Source organism: Staurois parvus, unplaced genomic scaffold, assembly GCF_062004578.1.
Source record: "Staurois parvus isolate SC_StPar_1 unplaced genomic scaffold, SC_StPar_1.0 ptg000205l, whole genome shotgun sequence".
Taxonomy (NCBI): Eukaryota; Metazoa; Chordata; class Amphibia; order Anura; family Ranidae; genus Staurois; species Staurois parvus.
In genome coordinates this window covers 8,915,770-8,940,433 of record NW_028318001.1, presented here as the reverse complement: position 1 = coordinate 8,940,433, position 24,664 = coordinate 8,915,770, and the positions used below count along the sequence as shown (strand labels likewise).

At 42.9% G+C, this 24,664-nt stretch overlaps 1 protein-coding gene across 3 annotated transcripts in view; it reads left to right on the top strand.

The window, feature by feature from the left end:
* The first annotated feature begins 1,682 nt into the window (after nt 1-1,682).
* LOC149461360 (kinesin-like protein KIF20A) overlaps nt 1,683-24,664 on the top strand; it is a 49,796-nt gene continuing 26,814 nt past the window's right edge. The window contains exons 1-9 of one of the 3 annotated variants that reach the window (XM_089678480.1): nt 1,683-1,692; nt 2,103-2,221; nt 3,134-3,217; nt 5,399-5,518; nt 5,594-5,732; nt 13,529-13,713; nt 14,239-14,314; nt 18,142-18,303; nt 19,527-19,638. In XM_089678480.1, the coding sequence (XP_089534606.1) occupies nt 1,683-1,692; nt 2,103-2,221; nt 3,134-3,217; nt 5,399-5,518; nt 5,594-5,732; nt 13,529-13,713; nt 14,239-14,314; nt 18,142-18,303; nt 19,527-19,638 (1,007 nt within the window). Of the gene's footprint in view, nt 1,693-1,892; nt 2,222-3,133; nt 3,218-5,398; nt 5,519-5,593; nt 5,733-13,528; nt 13,714-14,238; nt 14,315-17,904; nt 17,926-18,141; nt 18,304-19,526; nt 19,639-24,664 lie in introns of those variants that run through there. The other 2 variants (XM_089678481.1, XM_089678482.1) reach the window with 2 other exon arrangements.

Below are 24,664 nucleotides of genomic sequence, written 5' to 3'. Positions count from 1 at the left end.
CTGCTGAAAGGAAATTATTGGATTGCCTTCCTGAGAAGCTATTACACACCACTGTTCTCTACACTGCAGCAGGGGATCTTCTACAACAGGGGCAACTGTGGCCCTCCAGAGTTTGTAGAACTACAAGTCCCATGAGGAATTGCAAAACTGACAGTTACAAACATGACTCCCAAAGGCAAAGGCATGATGGGACTTGTAGTTCACCAACAACTGGAGGGCTACAGTTGCCCACCCCTGTTCTACAATATTATATTGTGCTAACACACCAAAGTAACAAATGTTATTGAATGTTACAGCAGTGCATGGTACAACACAATACAATGTGGTGCATTGCCACAGCGCTTGTGTCATAGCACATAACAATGCACAGGTGTGAACAATCTCTGCATCATGGAACACGTTTAAAAAAAGTGTCCATTAAAATATCAAGTCATAATATTATAATGCAAGTTACAGTAATGCTCTGTATAACTGTTGCAGTGTGTTTTCATTCATTGCTGAACTTAGTTTACACCATAGGAACACAGTCCAGATGTGTTCCAAATGCGTTTCTGCATATGTTCCAGTGTGTTTTTAATAAGTTCCGGTGCATTTTTCCCCTCTTTCTTCACCCTAAATAATTGGTAGAACCACCACAGGGGTCACAGAAATGTTGCCAACATCCTCAATTGGTACAGAAAAGGATTTTCCCCCATTGTAGAGCTAGTGAGACTTTAAAGGCAACTGAACTCAATAACTTTTGTAACAGAATGTTTCTTGTATTTTTATATATTGAGTTGAGTTGCTTTTAAAGTTTCACTAGTTCTACAAAGGGGAAAAAATCATTTTCTTCACCTTAAATAAGGACATGTGCGTTCTGGTGTTTTTGATGCATTTTACCATGTTCCAGTACAGTTTAGTGCAGAAAAAATGCAGCATGTTCTACTCTTTTTTTCAGGACTGGAACTCACCATACCGGTGTGAATTATTCCAGTGGAAACCATATAACCTACTATCCATCCATATTTAAAGCAGAAGAAAAAAACGCAGTGGATGTCATGTGGTGTGAGCCAGCCCTAAGTCTAGGTTCACACCTATGCAGGTTGCGTGTTTGCATTGCATTTTGCATTGCTGTTTTTTACGCATTTTGTATGCTGTTTTTTTTTCTAATTTTTAAAAATTTTTCTTGTTGCTAGGCAGATTTTAAAAGCAAAACACATCAAAAATGCAATACATGCTTTTCTGCAGCATTCCCATTGAAGTCTGTAGAACCAAAACCACAACATTTTGCGTTAAAAAAAGTCCCTGACCATTTCCAAAAAACGCACCAGGTGAAAACACGGAGATGTGAACCTGTCCCATAGGAAATCATGTTAAATAGACTGTACTGTGTTTCTGCAAAAACGCAAAACGCTGCAGAAAATGCTTAGGTGTGAACCTGAGGTGAATGTTTCTAGCTCACATGTGTGATGCCATGTGACAAGACTTGACATGTGTTGTAGATTTTTTTTTTGATGCATCAACATGCATAATAAGGCCTATTGATGACAATGGCAGTGGAGGAAACCACAAAAGTGAAGATAGCACATGGAAGGAGAAAATAAATATTTCAATGCAAAGACAAGTCTGAGCTATGTATGGCTAAACATATACCTGTATATGTATCTGTGTGCTTTGGAGGCCAATAGAATTATTGGAGGCTGATGAGGTCAGGTGGGTAGTAGATGATATGAAGCCTGCAGCAGCTGCTCATCACTCCCTTTCTGCTGTTGAATCTAGACTTTGTGTGGTGGGTTTCTGTTGGTCCAGATCATTAAAGACTGCTATAGCTTTGTATTAACTCCTGTAGCCCCTAAAAGTGGAATTTGCTTACCTTGTTAAACTATTCCTTTCTCCTAGCATTTAGCTTTAATTTGATTATACTTGTTAAAATGTAGGGTGAGGCATATGGGACCCCCTCTGAATCAGAGAGCTGAAGTAGTGTGGAGTCTTGTGTTCCACCAGTAGGATGCTGGAACTGTTCTGCTTGTTTGCTATTCTATACTATGGAGTGTGGATCTGGAAGTCATCTGGAGATTACTGAGCCCAATGTCATGGTGCATTCTGACTTTCTTGATTCCCAGCAGGTGCAATGGACATCAGAGATGACAGCTCCATGTTGACTGCAGAAGTGAGTTCTCTGCTGGATCCAGCATTATGCAGTGCCGTAGGTGATTCCCTTGTGTCTGACTCTTCAGTGTTGGTAAGTTAGACACTAAACATCTTTAAGAAAATCTAAGAACTCTAGGTGTGCACACAGCTTCTATGAGTGGAAAGCTGACTACAATGGATGCTGTATAAAGCTATAGAATATTTGTGGGCAGGTCTTCCTTTGATAAAAAGGAGGGGGGGGGGGAATTATATCAAATTAGAGTGTGTGGAGAGAGAGCGAGCTCAATTGGTGCAGTGGGACATGTTTTTGAATGGTTTCTAGAGCCTATACAGGTCAAAATCCATGTTATCTAATGGGCATTTTTCACATCATTGTAGAACAGTGCATACTTTTTTCAAACACAAATGTGTGAAAATGTACATCAATGAAGGGCACATAAAAGCCCAAAGAAGTAGAAAGTGACCTCAAAGGAAATGGACAAGCCCCTGAAATTGTGCTGCAAATGCATGTAAAATGTGCATCAGTGCACATGCAGAAGTACCCTTTGCTGGATTGGGTTTTAGCACATGTTTGGGTGTAATTAGCACTGCAGACTGTCATTTGGGTTGTTTTCCCAAAAATGAACACCCTGGCATTTTGATTTGGAGCCTCTGTAGCTACTGAGGGTATGCGTTCATTTCCATATTGCATTTGTGTAAGAGCAGGGTGGGGAAGGGTGTTCATGTTCTGGCCTTTCCACCAGTATCCTTGATGCCCAACATGTAAGTTTGAGTGTCTTATGTTGGAAAAAAATTAATTCCAGGGTTTATTCACAAATGTATCACAGGAGCTAGCCATTCCATTCTTGTGTACCGCTCCAGAACAATTGAATTGTCTGCACCCTAGGGTCTACTGATCTGACCAAAGCTTACCAGACACAGCAGTCTAGTTGAACATGGACTTTATTTGATCAACTTTTATTTTTAATGTTGATAATTTAAATGTTTTGTTTTCCCATTAAAGAATGAACAAACTTCACATCCACTGAAGGTGTACTTGAGAATTAGACCTTTTTCAAAAACAGAGCTTGCAAGCAATGAGTCCCAGGTTGGTATTTACAATTTTTTTTTCTTTATATTGTATTGATATTGGTGCCCTATAGCTTATACCTGCTCTGTACCTATGAGGAAATATTACTGTCATAGTTATTGCCTCCATCTCCACCAGGGGCGGACTGACAACTCATTGGGCCCCTGGGCAATAGGGGATCATGGGGCCCCGGTGTCCTCGCCCACACCCAAAAAAGCCAATAAAAGGTACTAGGGGCATCTCATGGGGCCCCCTACTGACCCCTGCCCTCGGGCATTGCCCGAGTGCTCGAATGGTCAGTCCGCCCCTGTTCTCCACCAACCTGTATTATACTGATCAGCTTCATAGAGCAATGAAGTGAAAAATATTCTATTCAAGTATGCAATTCTAAAGTTAAAAAAAAAAGTTATACTTGCCTGCCCTGTGTAGGGGATTTGCACAGATCAGCCCTGATTATCTTCTCATCGGGTACCCTGTGGTGCTCCTGGCCCCTACCTCCTGCTTGAGTGCCCCCAAAGCAGACAGCTTGATCTCCCTCCTTACTGGCTGTGATTGACAGCAATGGGAGCCAATGGATCCCACTGCTATCTCCGTTAATTTGAAGGGAGAGTCCCCGGACAGCTGAGGCTCTTGTGCACATCACTGGATCAAGATGGAGATCAGGTAAGCATTACTGGGGGCTGCTGCACACAGAAGGTTTTTTTACCTTCAGGCATAGAATGCATGAAGGTAAAAAAACCTTCTGCCTTTACAACCACTTTAACTCAGAAAGTACCTTCTATTGCTTCTCAGCCTCCTTCAAATCTCCAAATTACTCCCAAGATGGACTATGCGATGTGTAGTGCACACATGACTGCATTAAACATGCACTACTTGTTAGAAAAGGAGAGGTTCATGATCTTACTGAGGATTTCACAAGGAGGCAGACAAGCACATAAATGATTAAGGCCTCATTCACACTTTTGCATAGCAGAACAAGTGTTCCTGCTTGCATTTTTTTTGAGTGATTTGCATGTGATTTTGCATGTTGCATAGGGCCAGTCCATTCACTTGAATGGGCTGCCCTACATGTTTGTCAAATGAAAAGTGTCACATTTGGGGTGTCATTAAGGGATAATGGCACCCAAGCACATGTTGTGCAGCAATTGCCACTCGATTTGGGATCACAGGCAGAATCGCAGTGATTCTGCCCGCTATCCCGAATCGTGAGATGTAAATGGGGCCTTAATAATTTGATTCCATGGCAATTAACTCCTTCATCACATATTGGAAAGCCATTCCTGCTGGCTACCAATCTGTAACCTAAACCAAGAGCTGTCTGCAGCAACTAGCTCTTTGAGCGCACTCTCAACACATAAACCTCAGCCAGCCAGTGACGCATTTGCATAGCGTGTGAACATCAAAAGATAGGTTCACCTTTTGTTACATGTTACACCCATATTCAGGTTATGAATGGACTGGCAACTAGCAGGGGATCTTCTCCCTCCTGCTTGGCCGTGTCACTTATTCACAGTATTCTCTGAGTGAGAGCACTACAAATTCCAACAGCCTTTGTAGTTCTTGATGAACTACCATGGTGCTGTGGAGCGTCATGGTGGTTAATTCAGTCTTCCTGTCAGTATCTGCCTGCGTGCACAAAGATACACTGACAGGTCTGCAGGAGACCTGTATGGCGCCAACAATCTGATCGCTGGTGAAATGCTTTAGAGGCTTCCAAAACAAAAATGTGCATTTTTATACCTGCAAAAAAGGTGCATTTATTATCTTTTGTTAAAAGGTGAACTTATCCTTCAAAGTCTACCATTTTTCTGTTGTACATGTGTTTGGTGATTGTAAATGGGTTAAGTGGTGGATGTATGTGGATTATTGTTGTCAAAGTACTCCCTGTTGCTAAAATGATAAATGATCATAATATGGGAAGTGGCAGGGATACCGTCCAAGTCCTACATCCAGAGGAGCTAAAAACTGACCAGACTTCCCAGTGGTTCATGTTCCAATACTTATATTGGGGATGGGAGGGGGGAGTGATTCTTTTTGGGCTTTCTTCTTTGGGGAGAGCAGGAGCTATCAGCCTTCTATCTTACAAACCTGTTCTGGAGTTAAGTAGAATTGATCCCATGGTGGTATGGTTAGCTGCCAGTATGGGCTGCGTGTACAAAACAGAAAAGTGTATATTTCCTTTCCTCCATTTCTTTTTAGGATTGTGTGTCTGTCGAAAACTCAGAACTGGTTTCTCTTAGTGCTCCTAAAGCCTCTTCTACAATGAAAAACTGTGAAAGAGGAATTGGACAATCGGTGCACAAGTTCACTTTCAGCAAGGTCATTTCATTATAAATTTTTCTTGCTCTGCCTTTTGCTTGCTTTGTAGATGTTTACTGTTTGAACTTTTTACAGATCTTTAGACCAGAGATCACACAAGCAGAGTTTTTCGATGGCACAATGAAGGATCTAGTGAATTCCTTCACCCAAGGGCAGAATGGGCTTGTGTTCACATATGGAGTCACCAATGCTGGGAAAACGTTTACAATACAAGGTATCAATTTATTTTTAATTGAGCGCCTTTCTGCAAAGTCTTTAGTCTTATCTGACAGCTTGGTGTTTGCAGTAACTGAAGATACTATCCTTTTTAGAACTGTGACAAATGCAGGTGAGACCACTGCCCTTTTCACCAACTTGTGACCACTGGCTGGTCAACATCACTCTGGTCCATCACTGATTTGCAACAATGACATTCTCAGCCTCCTCCTGCACATAGATTTTATAGATTGCGGGACCTCAATCTAAGTTCCAACAGGCTGAGATTGTCACTGGTTTTAGGTACCTAAGCAATTAACCCTTTAAACTGCCACCTTCTACTTTTTTTACCAAGAAGTAGGAAACGTTCCCAATGTTAGCAATAGAAACTATAGTTTTAGAATAAACATCTGTAACACGGGCAGATTTACCAAAACTGATTTGCTCAGAATCTGTTGCACCTGTGCATGGTAGCCAATCAGCTGCTAACCTTGGCTTGTTAATTTTAAGCTTTGGCAGTAAAGCCTGGAACCTGATTGGTTTCTATGCGGACAAGTACCTAATTTTGCACTCTCCAGCTTTAATAAACCCCACTGTCATCAGACAGGTATATTCTGAGCTTTACACATCAGTATCACTTCTCAAGAGAAAGGGATTCTTTAAGTTTTTAAATCAGTGTTTCAATAATAATACTATTACTAGAACTAAGGTATGGCTGCTGGGATGTCACTGAGGTTTGACTAAGCCACAGATCCAGTTTTTTTTCTATAGGTATTGATAACTCTGAATATCTACAGGTTATAGTCTGTGACAGTGCATATTGTCCAGCATGGAATTACCTTCGTAATGGATATAAATGACAGGTTTCGGATGTTTACTTTACGTAGCAGGGTTACTGTGTCTCGTTGGCTCCCCATATTGTCTAATATAGGGGTTTTTGGACTTAAAATATTACTGATTAACTGATGGAGGTACAGTGTCTTGAAAAAGTATTCATACCCCTTGAAATTTTCCACATTTTGTCATGTTACCAAAAACAAATGTATTTTATGTGATAGATCAACACAAAGTGGCACATGTGACGTGGAAAGAAAATGATAAATAGTTTAAATATAAATATCTGAAGAGTGTGGCGTGCATTTGTATTCAGCCCCTTTTACTCTGATACCCCTCACTAAAATCTAGTGGAGCCAATTGCCTTCCGAAGTCATCTAATTATTAAAAAGATTCAATCGGTGTGTAATTTAATCTCAGTATAAATACAGCTGTCCTGTGAAGCTCTCAGAGGCTTGTTAGAGAACATTAGTGAATAAACAGTATCATGAAGGTTATGGAGCACACCAGATGGGTCAGGGATAAAGTTGTGGAGAAGTTTAAAGCAGAGTTGGGTTATAACAAAAAAAATATATATCCCAGGCTTTGAACATCTCACGGAGCACTGTTCAACACATAATATGAAAATGGAAGAGTATGGCACAACTGCAAACCTACCAAGACATGTCCACATTAACTGACAGGCTGGGAAAGGAGAGCATTAATCAGAGAAGCATCCCAGAGGCCCATGGTAACTCTGAAGGAGCTGCAGAGATCCACAGCTCAGATGGGAGAATCTGTCCACAGGACAACTATTAGTCACGCACTCCACAAATGTGGCTTTTATGGAAGTGGCAAGAAAGCCAATGTTGAAAGAAATACATAAGAACTCCCCTTTGCAGTTTGCGAGAAGCCATGTAGGGGACATAGCAAACATGTGGAAGAAGGTGGTCTGGTCAGATAAGACCAAAATTCAATTTTGTGGTCTAAAAGCAAAAGCTATGTGTGGCGGAAAACTAACACTGCACATCACCCTGAACACACCATCCCCTTCGTGAAACATAGTGGCAGCATCATGTTGTGGGGATGTTGTTCTTCAGCAGGGACAGGGAAGCAGGTCAGTGTTGATGGGAAGATAGATGAAGCCACATACAGGGCAATCATAGAAGCAAACCTGTTGGTCTGCAAAAGACTTGAGACTGGGGCAGAGGTTCACCTTCCAGCAGGAAAACGACCCTAAGCATACAACCAGAACTACAGTGGAATGGTTTAGATGAAAGCATATTCATATGTTAGAATGGCCCAGGCAAAGACCAGACCTGGGGTGGACTGACAACTCATGGGGCCCCTGGGCAATAAGGGATCATGGGGCCCCTGTGTCCTTGCCCACACTCAAAAAAGCCTATATAAAAAGGTACCAGGGGCATTTCATGTGGCCCCCTACTGATCCCGGGCCCTCGGGCGGTGCCGAGTGCTTGAATGGTCAGTCGGGCCCTGGTCCAGACCCAAATCCAATGGAGAATCTGCGGCACAACTTGAATGTTGCTGTTCAGATGCTCTCCATCCAATCTGACAGGACTTGAGCCATTTTGCACAGAAGAATGGCCAAAAATTTCACTCCTAGATGTGCAAAGCTGATAGACACATACCCCAAAAAGACTTGGAGCTGGAATTCTTATTATTATTATACAGTGTTTATATAGCGCCAAAGGGTTTGCTCAGCGCTGTACATTAGCGAGGGAGACAGAACATGAGACAAAACAGTACAATACACGAGAGGTTCGAGGGCCCTGCTCTTTTGAGCTTACAATCTAGGAATTTCAGCGAAGATGGTTCTACAAAATATTGACTCGGGGCTGAATACAAATGCATACCACGCTTTTTCAGATATTTGTTTGTAAAAAAAAATGTAAAACAATTTAATTTTCCTTCCACTTCACAATTATGTGCCACTTGGTGTTGGTCTATCACATAAAATACATTTACGTTTTTGGCTGTAACATGAAAAAAATTTAAATTTCAAGGGATACTTTTTTTTTCAAGGCACTTTAATGTGCTTATTCTGGCTGTAGTGTACTTTTTTCAAATGTTATGAAATATACTAAAGTTTTAGAGTCTTTGCTAACAGCCATTCAATCAGGAATGAATTGTTGGCTATTCCACCAGAGCTGAGCTATTTACGACTGTTGAATGACTGACAGGCCTGGGACCAGGTGGGTATCTGTTAAAACTCTAGTTACTCAGGCTTGTGAGTCCGATGTTTTTACTAGGGTTTCTATACTAAGGTGTGGATTCGGCTAATAGGCGTGAGAGGGTCTGATAAGAAGTTTCTGGCAGTGTCTAAGAGTTTGTGTATTGAATGAACTGAAGGAGAAGGTAGGGGGAAGGTCACTGCAGCTATGTTGCTTATACTGACAAAATGGCATGGGAGACTTGTGACATGAACAACATGGCTGCCACATAGTTTCATGTGCCTATTGCACATGATCATTACAAGAACTACCTGCCTTTAAGATATTGAGCATAGTAAAAACTGGATAAAGGGCTAGATGGGGACTTTCTGTACATGGTAAGAAGGTTTTAAAAATGTATTGCACAACTTTTGTATGCTGAAAGATTGGACTCCATGGTATGATCTCCTCCTTTTATGAGACTTAGAATTTTCTCTCATTCAGTCTTCTAGGGAGAGTGCATAGGAATTTTCGGTATGAGCTGACAGGATGGTTTTTTGTTTTTTTTTTAAACTCTCCTACCCCTCACGCCTCGTATTGCTTTAAAGGGATAGTTCACCTTTACCAAAAAACTGCCTATGCAGATGAGGGGTGTCTGAAGATCAAAACAAACTGTTCAGCTCTAGCTAAAGTTGACTACCCTTGCTATAGGTGTAGGCCATTTATGTACCTCAATGAAGCCTGACTCGAATATCCAAGACGCTGCTAAGTGAGGCCTAGTCATTACTGCTAATCTTCTCCATCACAGGCGTATGCTCTCAGACACTGAGCTCAGAGCTACTACATCGGGGGGGAGAGAGTATGTAAGGGGGTCTGAATCAGCGAAAAAGCTCTCTACTGTGATGGTGGGGGTGAGCAGTAAATGACTATGCCTCACATGACAATATACTGGAAGTAGTTGGCAATGTCCTGGTAGTATTGTAGTCAGACTTCATAAGGTACATAAATGGCCTAAACCTATAGCATGGACATTATTCAACTTCAGTTAGAGACACAGTTTGTTTTTATCCACAGACACCCCTTACCTGCATAGGCAGTTTTTTGGTGAAGGTGAACTCACTTTAACTTGGCTGGAGAAACTACTTTTTGTTGATGACATGGCATGTGGTCATTTTGACCAAATCTTCAAGCATTCTTGTGAGAACTAAAAGGGAGGTTCAATGAACCCGAAATTTTTTTTTTTTTTTTTTTTTTTTTTTTCCCCTTCAACAGGGATTTGAAGGATCTTTTAGGAAAGATGCCTATTTTGGCTGCTACAGTTTAGGTGAATTGAAGATTTAATTTGCTTTGGATTTATGTTGGCGTGTTCCTTTTTGTAGACCTTTTTTCATTTGTCCCAAGGATTAGACCACCTTGCAGAATATAGTCTCGTGTGTCTTGTTTTGTTACTGCATGCTGACAGATGAGTAACGCAACAGTGTGGCTTTTTTCACACACTAGATAGGCACAGAAATGCCTCTCTGGAAAAAAGTTCTCTTGCATGACAATAGTACTACTTATTAGAGCTAGCTTTTGACTTGGCTTTAGAAAGGTCGTTGGTGAGTACTTCTGATGGGAGGTGGATAAGAAAAAGGTTAAAAGAAACAGGTGGTGACATGTGGCTTTGCGGTAACTCTATAAGCTACACTAACTTTTATATTTCCCAAAATATTTCAGGACAGCACCTGAGATTGTACCCCCCTCCCCCTTTCAGGTGATCCTGCAAGCGCTAAGTAAGATCCAAAGAAAGAACTTAAGTCATGTTCATGGTGTCCTTTTGACCCAAAAGAGCATGGTTCTCTGCGCTTTTCCATCTGGCAGTCAATACATTAGACAATTCTTCTGGTCGTCAGCAGATCTCTCCTCTACAATTTTTATAAGAGGGGTATGGACAAGGGTCTGGTAGTCTGCACCCTCAAGGTGCAGGTGGCTGCTTTTAAGGGTGTTTTAGTGGAGTTCTATTTCAACAGAGCCTTTTTTGTTAGGTTTAAGGCTCTAGCCTGATATTAGACCTGTGCCAGTTAGTAATTCCAAAATGGGATCTTGTCAGAAGAGCAGGCTCTAACAGAGTCTGTTTTTAACTTTTAAATTTCACATCTCCTGAGGTTCATTACCCTAAAGACAGTTCTTATAGCAGTAACTTCTGCATGCAGAATCTGCGAACTGCGTGCTCTATTAGGAAGCCCCCCTCCCAATTTTTCCATATAGTCTTGTTTTAAAGACCAATCTGGGATTGCTACCAAAAGCTGCTTCTATTCTCAAGACATTGTCCTCCAGACATCTTGTCCATATCTATCAGGGGGAAAAAAAGTTTTAATTCCTTAAATCATAAGTTTTGCGTTACCTGAGGTAACCAAAGACTTAAGGAGTTCAGACTCCTTTTTTTTTTTTTGTTTTGTATACTGGCGCCAAGAAGGGCTTAGAAAGTTGAGGGATCCATAGCCAAATGGCTAATGATGGCTATCGGGAAGCCTATGTCTGGATGGATTTTGGTCCCCTCACTCCACTAGAGCTCTCTCAGCCACTTGGGCAGAAAGGGCTGGTGCCACCCTGGAACAAATCTGCTATTACCGATTGGATCTCTTATCAGCGTGAGGCTAAGCCTTTGGCAGAAAGGTCTTACAAAGCTGTTGCCCTTACCTAAAATGGTAGGTTCTTGTTTATCCTCTCGGGTAATGTCCTGAAAGATGTTTTAGGAAAATTCAAGTTTAACGGTTAATTTGTTTTCCAGTAGTTGTTTTCAGGACCGCAATGACTGCCCTTCCTTCTGTTGTATTATCCTTTTGTTGTGGTTTTGTGTTTCAGCTTGGCTGGAGGTACTCTGCTACAACCGTGGCCAGATCTAGCCTGTCTGATCTGGGGGTGCATTAAATTCAAGGGGCCTGATTTCAAAACTTAAGACAATGCATAATATTGTACTATACATTTTAGAATCAATATACAATCCTTACCCCTACTCTCAACATTTAGGTCATGTGTGACATACTTCTGACCATTGTACTTTGTAAGCTGTGCTGTATATTGCAAACTTTTAACTGTAGGACAGTATACTGTGGTGTACTTTACAAACACTTGATTGTATGCAATCAAGCATACAGAGTGGTCAGGACTATATAATGTATAACCAGTGTTAAGAGTGCAGTGAACACGTTTGTAATGTGCAGCACACAGAATGCAGAGCTCAAGAATATGTAATGTACACCAGAGTACTGAGTACAACAGTTAAATGTATAGTCCGGGGACCATTAACGCCTCCTTCCTTAAGAAACACCCCAAAAAGTAACCATCTACTGTTCACCTATGTACCCCTGCAGCCACAGCTCACCTTTGCATCTCCTGTCCATAGCTCACCTAATCACCTCCCCCCATCCACATCTTTTCTATGCCCACTTCTACATTTCTCTTCTGCATTCCCTGTCCACTATTCACCCCCCATCTACAGCTTTCACCTTTGCACTCCGGCTCCAACCACAGCTCTGCACATAGCATTCCACCCCCTCCTCCTGTCCCCCTCTGCACCTAGAATTACCCCCCCCCCAACAAAAAATCCATGGCTCTCACCCATCTGCACCTAGTGGCCTCCTTCCTTCAGATTCATTGCCTTACCTCCTGTGCCCAGCTCTCCCCATAAGTGCTGCACATTCCAAAACCCCTCTCGGGACCCTCGCTTGTGCTTCTTACAGGAGCTCTACTCTGCAAAGAACCATGGGCGGCAAGTGGTGTCGGCACTGAGGCTTAAACTGATATAGATGCAAGGCAGAGTCTCTGGGAGCTCTGCAGATGGATGGTCAAGCAGCAAGATGGTCAGAAGCACTTGGTCCCTCACAGCCTCCAGATATCCTGGGGGGGAGGTAGGGTGCCACTGAAATCTAGGGGGGGCGTCGCCCAGCCCAGGACACCTGTACTTTCTCCAGTTCCCCAATGTTCTTTTTGTGAATTGGTGCCCAAAACTGAACTGCATATTCCAGATGCGGTATTACTAATGATTTGTACAGGGGTAAAATGGTCTCTCTCTTGAGTCTATACCGCTTTTAATAGAACAAGATTTTGCTTTAGAAACCGCAGCTTGGCATTGCATGCCATTATTCATCTTGTGATCTACCTGAACGCCCAGATCCTTCTCCACCATCCTTCATCCCATATTCCCTTATCCCCATGCAAGTTGTTTTCCCCTCAATACAACCACAAAAACAAGCCCATGGACAGCTCACAATGCGGATGCAAGCTGGAAATGCCTGGCTGTGCAGGAATAGGGGGACCCAAAAATACAATGACCCTCTAGTGGGTAGTCCTACAGGTGTTTCCGGTGTCTGGTGGGAGGAGCTACAATCTCTTGGGTGCTGTCCTGAAAGACTACTGGAAAGCAAGTTACTGGTTAGTCTAAATGAATTTTCTTTTGATTAGGCCTTTGTTCTTTTCACTTGAACTCCTTTTCCTGGCAGGAAAAAGCAGCCTATAAAAACACGCCTAAAGATGCATATTGCACACGTGTTTAGCTGTGTTAAGCGTTTTGAAATGTTATGGATGAAATTGGCAAGAATAATTATTCTGGCCATTGGAATTAATGAACCCTCAAGCAAGTGCATCTAGGGTTTAAGCACAATTAGAAGATTTTATGCGTGTTAAACATTTATTCTGCCGAAAAGCTCCTCTCCTTAATCCACTCCTGTGTATCGGCACATAGGGTAACAAAGATTTTTTTAGAAGCTAACAAAACTTAAATGCCTCTAAGAGGCATTTTAAGCCCTGTGTACGTGAACCCTTACAGTGACAAACTATTTTGCCTCTGCAGGAACTCCAAAAGATGGTGGTATTCTTCCTCGTTCACTTGATGTGATTTTTGGTCATATCAGAGGTCAACAGTACCCAAAGATGACTCTAAAGCCCTATCTTGGCAATGATGTCATGAAACTAGAGCCTGCACAAGTCAAGCAGGAGGAAGCCACAAAAGCAGCCCTACTTTCCAGCCTGAAGGAGGTTAGTGGCCATCTAAAACGATGGAATTTGTAAACAAAGTTGTCCACAAGATGGCATTATTGTTTTGGTAAATGTAAGCCTAGAAATTGTATGCTACATTCTGTTCTTTTTGAACTGCTGTTGTCATATGTATACATACAGAAATATTACAAATGTGGTCCTTGCCATACAGTTGGGTTTCTGCCCCCTTTTTGCGTGTTTGTTTTGTTTTGCGATCAATATAGTGGTGATGGATTTCACTGCTCCATTTTGATCATATTTGTGAATCCTTCATTTCAACTGTCAAAAATTTTAAGTGTGTGGCCCACATAAGGCTTTTTTTCACACCTGGTTCGACGAGCATTCTGCATGCCTCTGGTTCTTCCTGACACCAGGAGTGCTTGCTGTGGCATTTGCTTTGTGCTGTACAGAAGTAAAACTGGACTGCAGTGTAGGCTGAAGACACGCATACTAAATGTGTTTTTTGCATTGGTGTTGTGTGTGTTTTTTTTATTTTTTATTTTTTTTTTCAAACTCTGATTACAGGATGGTATGAGGACTGTTTCCAGTTCAGGAAATCTTCGTAATCTGGCCTCTAATGGTGAAGCTTCACCTGTAAAAGGTAAATTTGAACAATGACTGCTGTAGCTACATATTTTATAGTAAAGTGATCTGTTTAGGTTTTAGTTCTGATTTTTCTACTTCATCTTTTCTGGCAACCTTAACCTGAGATCATCACGCATTCCCTATATCCTAGAAATTAAAGTGCTTCTAAAGGCAGTTTTTTTTGTTTTTTTTTTTCTACATGAATGCATTCTATGCATTAAAGTGGAGTTCCAGTGAACATAAAGTCATCAGCTACAAAAACTGTAGCTGTTGACTTTTTTAAAAATGGATACTTACCTGTCCCACGGTGTCTTCCCCTGCAGCCAATTTCACCAGCTGCCCTGTGTTCCTGGCACCAGCATCTTCAGTGTGGGCATCCGGTTGTGACAGCTTGTGGCTTCACAGCCGGGTGCTCACTGCGCATGTGCAAGTAGTGCTGTGCTTTGTGAATGGTCCCGTAGTCTGTCACGTGTCCCAGAAGACTACGGTGGGAGAGGACAACTTTCGCTTACAGTCGCCTAGGCGATCGCAGAAGTGGGAGCAGGTACCTGTCTATTTTGGGTACCCACTCCCCATAGGTACCAATCCTTAACCTTTTTTCCGTCTTTCTTTTTCCATCCTTAACCTTTTTTTCCGTCCTTTCTTTTTCCGTCCTTTCTTTTTCCGTCCTTTCTTTTTCCGTCCTTTCTTTTTCCGTCCTTTCTTTTTCCGTCCTTTCTTTTTCCGTCCTTTCTTTTTCCGTCCTTTCTTTTTCCGTCCTTTCTTTTTCCGTCCTTTCTTTTTCCGTCCTTTCTTTTTCCGTCCTTTCTGTCTTCTACCTACACACAGTCCAATCAATGTCTACAAATATAAGGCATAATTCTCAGATTTCGCTTGTACATGGAGAGCTCTGGCTTCTTGGAAGAAATATTTTACTCTGTTGTAAGATGGAGAAAAAAAGCAACAAAGGAAACTATTAAGTCAAAGCTAGACGACAGCATGCCCCCCCCCCCCCCGTCATTTTTTTTTTTTTTTCCCCCCATTGACTTCAGTGTACCGTGCACAAAAAAATCTTGCTATTTTGGGCTAGCTAATGAAGAGGGCCTGTTCTATTATAAAGCTTTGAACTAGGAAAGTGGTAAAATAGTGTTCAAAGGATAAATTCACCTTTCGTAACATGTTACAATTACACCCATATTCAGTGTGTAACATGTTGCGATCAGACCGGCCCCCGCAACCCCCCAATCCCTGTTGTGACCGCTAGTGGCAGCTCTGTGAATGAGAACACAAGTTCCGACAGCCTTTGCGGCTGTTGGCTTGTAGTTGCCTATGAATTACCATGGCACTGTGGAACTCCATGTTAGTTCATTGTGCTTTCCTGTCAGTAAGCATCTGCTTGCTTGTACGGGATGTATCTGCAAGCAGATGCAGTGAGAGGTCAGGAGGAGACCTGCAAGGCACCAGCGATCCACTGATCGCTGGTGCAATGCTTTAGAGCCCCCAGAATCCACTTGCAAAAAAATTTAATTTTTATTTTTTGTTAAAAGATGAAATTTTTTTATCTTTAAAAGGAAAAAAAAAAAAAACCTTCTCAAACAAAAAATGGATTGATGATCACCCCTACGTATTTCATGGTTCGGTAAAATCGCTGTTTAAAATGACCCTGCTCCCCAAAATTCTGTACCTTCTCATTGTCCTATATGTTTACTGCTGCGCAAGGTAGAGAGACTCCCAATCTCCAAGCACAACTCTCCTATAGGTGCTAGCCAGCTCGTGTGCAGCATAGGTGACAACAAAGGATGTCCGGCTGCACTCAAAAAATCCACTTTATTGAACCAAGTTAAACCAATACAGACAGGGGAAATACAGTGGAGGACTGGCAGGTAAATGCGTTTAATGCTAAAGACAGCGCTTATTTATTACCCTCCTTGTCCTATCTGCTAATATGTACCTACATTATCTGTGTGTACTCCAGCAACATGGTTTTTTTTTTTTTTTGCCTGAAAATTTCCAAAGCCTGACATTTATTTGTCTAACGCAAGAGGCAGTCTGGGTCTCCCCTATCTGATGAAGTGTTAACGTGTTGTTCAGATGGCTCAACTGACTAAATGCTAAATTGTATGCAACAATGGAAATCCCTCTAGGGCCGAGTCTGAAAGTGGCGTTGTGTGGCTCGTTGGCAATTACAAACTTCCTTTGGTTGGCCTGAAATGGTGTAGTTTCATTACAAACCCCATCACCTCACATTCTCTCATGATTTGTGACTGCATTAAACAGCGGGTGGGTCTCCTCTCATCTCACTGTCCTATGTCATCTTTAATGCTGAACCCCCTATTCTACTTGATTGCTACCTCTCTAGCCGCCTCCTGCATCTGGGTAGATCTTAAACTAACTGATTTCACAGATTAGCAGGCCCTGATGGGGTTCTCCCTTTCCCAAGGCTTCCATGTCTACGTTTCAATTACTGTTATCAGAACTTTGCTACTTTCAGATTGTAACCTTTTCTTCCTGACTAGCTCTTCCTTGTATCCGTTTCATGCTTGATCCTCATGTGTTGAGACAGATTTCCCCCTTTATACCCTACAATGCTTTCTGAGCTCTTTCCACAACCTCAATCTTATGTTGGCAAGTGGGAGTCCAACCTCAGTGTTACTGTTGAAGCAAAATATTGGCTGGCCAGCAAGTCCGGCTCCGTGAATGTTGCTGTGCTGGGGGCCTACATACAAGGTCTTCTCCTGCTGGTACTTGGTTACAGCACGCATCTCTAAGTTTGTACTGAACTAGTCTTCAGAGTGCTTTTATAGCTGCAAGGCTTTGAGAATGCATCTAATGTCTGGACATGCCCTGTAGCCCACAGATTTTGGACCAAGGTTTTTAATTTCTCTCTACAATGTCGGGCAAATATGTTGCTCTGGACCCCGCAATAGCTATTCTAAATTGGTGCCCTCCAGATGTTATCATTGCTCAATTTAAGTTACTTTGACAAATTACAGTTGCTGCTAAGCAGTCAATGGCATCTGCCTGGAAAACTCCACTCTTATTCTGCTTGAAGTAAAAAATGGTTACATGGCTATGATCCATGGCAAGATGAACAACCCCCCCGACACAATTGTGTCTTAAATATACCAAAATCTGGTAGCTGTGGACAGTGGTGCATTTAGGTTTTGTGCTGCCCTAGGCAACACAAAAATCATCTGCCCCCTTGGACACCGATCAACACCACCACCCCCTTCCGCGGAGAGAGCCTGCTGTTGACAAACACTCCTGCCCACCACTCGGGAGAGCGTTCCACTAACCCCCCCCCCCCCACGAGCGATAGAGAGAGGCACTCCTCTTCAAAGCTCCAGACATCCCTGGGAACGAGAGTCAGGCTCTACATACAGCATAGAGCAGCCCACAGCCTCTCTTGGATCCCACCTGGTTCTCATGGCATGCGTGTCCATTCTTTCATCCCTTTTTCTGAGGGGAGGTGCTGCCACCTCTGAAAAATGCCACCCAAGGCAAGTGCCTTGTGGTAAATATGCCCCTGGCTGTGGATAGCTAAATTTCTCCCTGCTGATTGATTCCACGTTGCTTGACCCATAATATGCTCCAGACTTTTGCTGCTACTAGTGGCCTTCCAATAAGATCTAGCCCCCTTCACCCTTCGTATCCTTCTGTTTCAGGTCTTTGACTCGGAAAGCAAGGCAAAGTACCACTGACAGTTTTTTTAAATTTCAGATTTTGGTTTCATATCAGGCTGGTTTTTAGATTATCTACTTAAGTAAAGAATGTGACCTTCAATGCAGAAAACCAAAATGTTACTGGTTTTTTTTTTTTGTTCTTTTTGTTTTTTGTATTTTTGTATTTTTGTATTTTTGTTAGATGAAGGGGACAGTCTTCATCAGTTCTCTGCATGGGTATCGTTCTTTGAGATATACAATGAATACGTCTATGACTTGCTAGATCAGTTCCCCACATCAAAAAACCAAAAGAGGCCAGCCTTGAAAATATGTGATGACCAAGCTGGCATCTCTTATGTAAAAGGTAATCCTAAATTTATTCCAGAAGTTATCATTGGCCTGTTAAGTTTGTCAGATTTAAAGTGTTCAAGGTTTTTTTTTTTTTTTTAATAGTAACCTTGAAGTATAACTAAAGACAAAACTTTTTTTCCAATTTTGGATAGAGTGCAGAGGGATTAGAATGCTTGTCAGTTTCTATTGCTGTCTTTGCCCCCATCATGGAGATTCAACCTCCATGGAGATTCAACCTCTCTAAGTCCGGTTGAAAGTAAAACAAAATCCCAAATTTTTGGTTGTCCCCACAAGAGTAATAGAAGGGAGATCCTCCAATGGGCGCATTAGCTCTGGTGACCTGGGGGTCCCCAAGGAATTCTATGGGGATTTCCTTTCACTCCCTGTTTGGCTATGGGACAGGAAGTGAAGGGAAATCTCCGCAATGAGACACAGATGGTGAAACAAAATCTGACAGGTGTTTTAACCCTCCCTTGGTCTAACATAAAGAAAAAAAAGGTTTTGCCAATAGTTCTAATTTTCTGTATATTACTGCCATAAAAAACAAAAGCTTATATACACTTAAATTGCCAAAAGCATTGGGAGACCCCTCAAATCATTTGGTTCCAGGTGTTCCAATCACCTCCATGGCTCAGGTGTATAAAATAAAGCACCTAGGCATGCAGACTGGGTCACTCAGAAGCTCCATGAATTCAAGCGTGGTACTGTGATAGGTTGCCACCTGTGCAATAAGTCAATCTGTGAAATTTCCTTGCTACTAAATAGTCCATGGTCAACTGTTGGTATTATAACAAAATGGAAGCAACTGGGAACGGTAACTCAGCCACAAAGTGGTAGGCCATGTAAAATGACAGTGGGGTCAGCACATGCAGTGGAGAGGGGTTCTCTGGTGTGACCGATCGCTTCTCAGATGGCAATCCAATGGACATGTCTGGGTTTGGCGGTTGCCAGAAGAACAGTACTTGCCTGAGAGCATTGTGCCAAGTTTAAAGTTTGGTGGAGGAAAGATTATGGTGTGGGGTTGGTTTTCAGGGGTTGGGCTTGGGCCCCTTAGTTTCAGTGAAGGTAACTCTTAAGGCATCAGCATACCAAGACATTTTGGACAATTTCATGCTCCCAATTTTGTGGAAACAGTTTGGGGATGGCCCCTTCCTGTTCCAACATGACTGCACACCAGTGCACAAAAGCAAGGTCCATAATAAGTAAAATCTGAGCCTTTTTTCTTTTATATTTAAGATTTAAAGTGGTTCAATATCACCAGTACAGAGGAGGCATGTAAGATTCTACAAATTGGGAACAAAAATCGAAGCCTGGCATCTACTAAAATGAACCAGCAGTCCAGTAGAAGGTAATATTGCCATATTCTCCAAATTGGCATTGAAATATAGCATATATAACTTCTCCATATTTAAGTGGCTTAAACATAAAACCTTTGAAATGTGATGGCTGACATTGTTGGTCACCTTCTGGAAACACTGGTTGCCTGAATTTCAGTAACTTCAGTACTTGAGTAGCTGACCTGAACTACATATATAATATCTGAAGTCAGAAAACGCTGTATTTTTGGGAGTTTTATTATAAGCAGATGGTCAGGATAACCGTCATGCAACAAGGATTTTTTTTTTTTTTTTTTTTTTTTTTTGGAAGAGGTCAGCAATGACCGCCTTTTTGCCACTTTTCATTATGGTTTACTGTAACTCAAACACTAAAGCCACTGTTTGCCTTCTCATATGTATCAATCATGCAGATCCTCTGGGTTTAATACTTCTGCGCAAGCTCCTACTAGGTTATCAACTCAAAGGTGTTGTGACTTTTCTAATCTGTGTACTTGTTCCCAAATTGATCATTAAAAAACAAAAAAAACAGCAGTATCCATTTTTGGGAATGCTTCACCTTTAAAGCAGTTGTCCACTTGCAAGATGCAGGGGGTCTGAAACATACTTTAAAGCTGAACCCCAGAGAATTTGAAAGAACTACCCTTGCAGTGGGCACCCCCCCTACCGCACAACAAGGGTTAAATGCTTGTGTTTTCCTACAATACCAGAGAAAGCGAATTTTACTTTTTATTCATTGTGCCCCTGGTAGTTGACACTCTTCTTCTCCAATGCTCGGTGTCCAATGCATGTTAAGGGGCACTCGGCTTCCTCACTTAGAATGCATAACTGCTGGTTCTGCATTGTGATGTGAGAGCTGCGACTAATGGATAGAGCACCAAAGAGGCTTCAAGGAACCAGTCCTATGGAAGGCAGAGCCAATTATGGAGATTCACACCTTCTAATTGTCCTGATCACCAGTGTCACCAGGAATGAAAGTGAGCCTAAATTCAAAAATTTGAGTTGCCATCAGAACCGGGATAGAAGGGAAATCTTCAATGGAAGCACTTGTTCCTGTGAGAGATTTTCTCTTCTGCTGTGCCAACAGGAAGTGAAAAGATCTCCCTATAGGTGCATTCACACCTGGAAATGCACCGTGCCTCAGATTTAGATTTCCAGTAGGGGTTCCCTTGATTAGCTGTGGGAGGCAACCCCATTGAAAGCAATAGGAGGCTGCCAGTTCCTGCAGCTAATCGCAGCCACTCGCGTGTAATGGCTCATGTAGTTATCATATGCAAGTGATTGGCCCTGGATGCAGGCAGTCTGCAAAAAATGGACAGCAGTTTTAACTCCCCTTAATCTTTATGAAATGAATGGTTTTGCTTCACACCTTTTGACCTTACTACCATCGAGGAAGTCTCCAAGATCCTCTCTGATGCCCACCTCACCACCTGCCCCCTCGACCCTATCCCCTCAACTCCTATGACCTCCCTCCATCCTACTCTCCCTCACCCACATCTTTAATCTCTCCCTCTCCTCTGGCACTTTCCCCTCCCCTATGAAACATGCACACATCACCCCCATACTTTAAAAGCCCTCCCTGGACCCCAATGACCCGAACAACCTCAGACCCATCTGCCTGCTTCCATTTACATCCAAACTCCTCGAGTGCCTAGTCTACACCCGCCTAAGCTCTCACCTCAACGACAACAACCTCCTCGATCCCCTACAGTCCGGCCTCCGTCCCCTACACTCCACCGAAACTGCCTTACTCAAACTCTCCAACAACCTGCTAACCGCCAAAGCTAATGGCCACTATTCAGTGCTCCGACTCCTTGACCTCTCTGCGGCCTTCAACACAGTCGACCACCCCATCCTCAAAAAAAAAACCTACACTCCCTGCTCTCTCCTGGCTCTCATCCTATCTGTCACAACGCTCTTTCAGCGTTGCCTATAATGCTACCACCTCCCCCTCATTCCCCCTCTCTGTTGGAGTCCCTCAAGGCTCCGTCCTCGGGCCCCTTCTCTTCTCCATCTACACCTCCTACCTTGGCCAACTCATACACTCTCACGGCTTCAACTACCACCTATATGCCGACGACACACAAATCTATCTCTCAACCTCCCACCTCAGTCTCCGCCCGAATCACACACCCACTGAGCGACATATCAGACTGGATGTCGCTCCACTTCCTTAAACTGAACCTCTCCAAAACCGAGTTTCTTGTCTTCCCCCCCAGCCCGGACAACACCCCCCATTGACTTTTCCGTCACATCCAACAACGCCACCATCAAACCTGCCCCCCAGGCCAGAGTACTTGGTGTCATTCTGGACTCCAACCTATCCTTACAGCCACAAGTCCAATCTTTAACAAACTCATGCAGACTCCACCTCCGCAACATCGCCAAAATACGCATGTTCCTAACCCCTGAAACCACTAAACAGCTCATCCACTCCCTCATCCTATCACGACTCGACTACTGCAACTCCCTCCTCACTGGCCTGCCTTGCCGCTGACTATCCCTGCTTCAGTCGATCCTGAATACGGCTGCCAGACTCATTCACCTTTCCAACCGCTCCATCTCCGCCACCCCCCTCTGCCAATCCCTCCACTGGCTTCCGACTGCGCAACGGATCAAATTCAAAATCCTAACACTGACGTACAAAGCCGTCCACCACACTGCCCCGAACTACATCACTGACCTAATATCAAAGTACCGCCCAGCACGCACACTCCACTCCTCACAAGACCTCCTTCTCTCTAGTTCCCTGGTCTCCTCCTCCCATGCCCATCTCCAGGACTTCTCCAGGGTGTCACCCATCCTCTGGAACTCCCTGCCCCAACCCATCAGATTATCACCTACTCTCCTCTTCTTTAGGTGCACCCTGCAAACCTATCTCTTCAGGGAAGCCTACCCCACCCCCTGCTAACTTGCCGACCTCCTCCACTCTTCCTACCACTCCATCCCCCACAGCTATCTCCTCCTGTGCCACCATCCCCTCCCTCCTAGATTGTAAGCTCGAAAGAGCAGGGCCCTCAATTCCCTCATGTTTTGCATTGTATTGTTATTGTACTGTCACATGTTCTGTCCCCCTTTGTAATGTACAGCGCTGAGCGAACTATTGGTGCTTTATAAATACTGTAGAATAATAATAAAATATTAATAGATATACTTTAGAGGAAGTCCACTTTTTTATTGAGAGAACCTTTCCTTCTGGGTGACTTGCGTACATTGAAGGAATTTTAAAAAACTTTGTTGCAGATTCCTACCTTTTTGTTGCTGCGAATAAATGGTTTTGTCTGTATTCATATGCAGGGTGAATCTGTATAGAAGTTATCTCTCAGCTGCTGCACCTGCAGGGCTCGGAGTGGCAGGGTCTGCATCCCATTAGATGGGAATATCTTAGAAAAATCTTGCTAAAAATGGCATTATTGTTGCTGGGGATGCACAAAATCAGACTTGTATCGTAGTGCAGAGTTCTGGAAAAATCAGCCGATCACACAGAGGAAATTACATTTCTAGGGTGTGTTCTGTACACAAAATGCGTACAGAAGGCCTCCAAGCAAGTTGCCATTATGAATTGCATTTTACAGAAGATTGCAGAGCTGCAGATTGAAAATGATTTATATTAACCTTAAATTACAATACGACTTGTGTTGCAATTGCCTACACAATTTTTTTTATTTTTTAATTTTCCCACAAGAGTGCAGTTTCCCTTTAACCACTTGCCCTCCAGAAGATTTACTCCCCCTTCCTGACCAGGCCACTTTTTACGATACGGTGATGCGTTGCATTAACTGATAGTTGTGTGGTCATGCAATGGCGCACCCAAAATTAAATTTACGTCCTTCCCCCCCCCCCCCCCCCCCCCCCACACACAGACACACACACACCCCTTTCTTTCGGTGGTATTTTATCACCTGTGCATTTTTTTTATTTTTTTTTTATGCGCTATTTTTTTTAAAATAGACCTATTTGACTTTTTGCTCTTAAACATGTCCAGTAAAAAAATTGAAATCCAAATTTCATCATAAATTTAGGCTGAAATGTATTCTGCTACATCTCTCTGCTAAAGAAAAAAAATCCCAATACGTGTAAATTTTAATTGGTTTGTCAGTTATAGCATCTACAAATGGCATATATAGAATTTTTTTAATTTTTTTTTGCTAGTAATGGCAGCAAACGGTGACTTATAGCGGGACTGCGGCAGGCATTCTGACACTGACTTGGTGTCACGGACATCCCCAATGACACCAGTACAGTGATCAGTGCTAATAAAAAGCACTGACACTGTACTAATGGCACTGGGCAGGAAGGGGTTAACATGTGCTGTGTGCACTTTACACTGTAAGCACACTGCTTTGTATGGCTCTGCTATACAGAGCCATACAAAGCAGTGTGCAGGAGCTGACCAGGGAAAGACCTGTATGTAAATACAGATCTCTCCCCTGTCGGTAATACTCAGAGATTGCAGGGTGCTGGTGGGGAATCACTGGCCGGGACCTGGTGATTGACAGCCAAGGCTGTGAATGGCGATGCAGGTAGGGCACCCTACCTGGAACTGCAAAATCGTGTGTGTGTGTGTGTGTGTGTGATATTGCACACCCATGCTGCCCTGTAGTTTTTTGAGTTTGGGCAAGGACACTGGGGCCCCATGATCCCCTATTGCCCGGGGGCCCCATGAGTTGTCAGTCCGCCCCTGCCTGTAGCAGTATGTCTTCTATAGGGTGGCGCGGAAGCGGTTAAGGTTGTGTTGGCTTCTTTCGTAATGTAGGTTCTGAAATCTAGACAGTTTAAATCTTTTCTGTTGTGTCTTTGGCTAGCAGGAGCTCGACTGTCATGCTATTGATCATATCTAATACTGTATATAGTATGTACATTTCCTGTTCTAGTGCTGCTGTCGAGGACTGGTGACAGAGTAGATATCAAATTAGCTGGCACGTGCAGCTGTAGTCCTGTCTAGGAGTGCACATATAAAGGTGGCTGGCCATGGCCATCTTGAGTAAGGGGAGATGAATCGTGTATCATTTCCTTCCTGAAATCAGTCTGCTCTTAGCT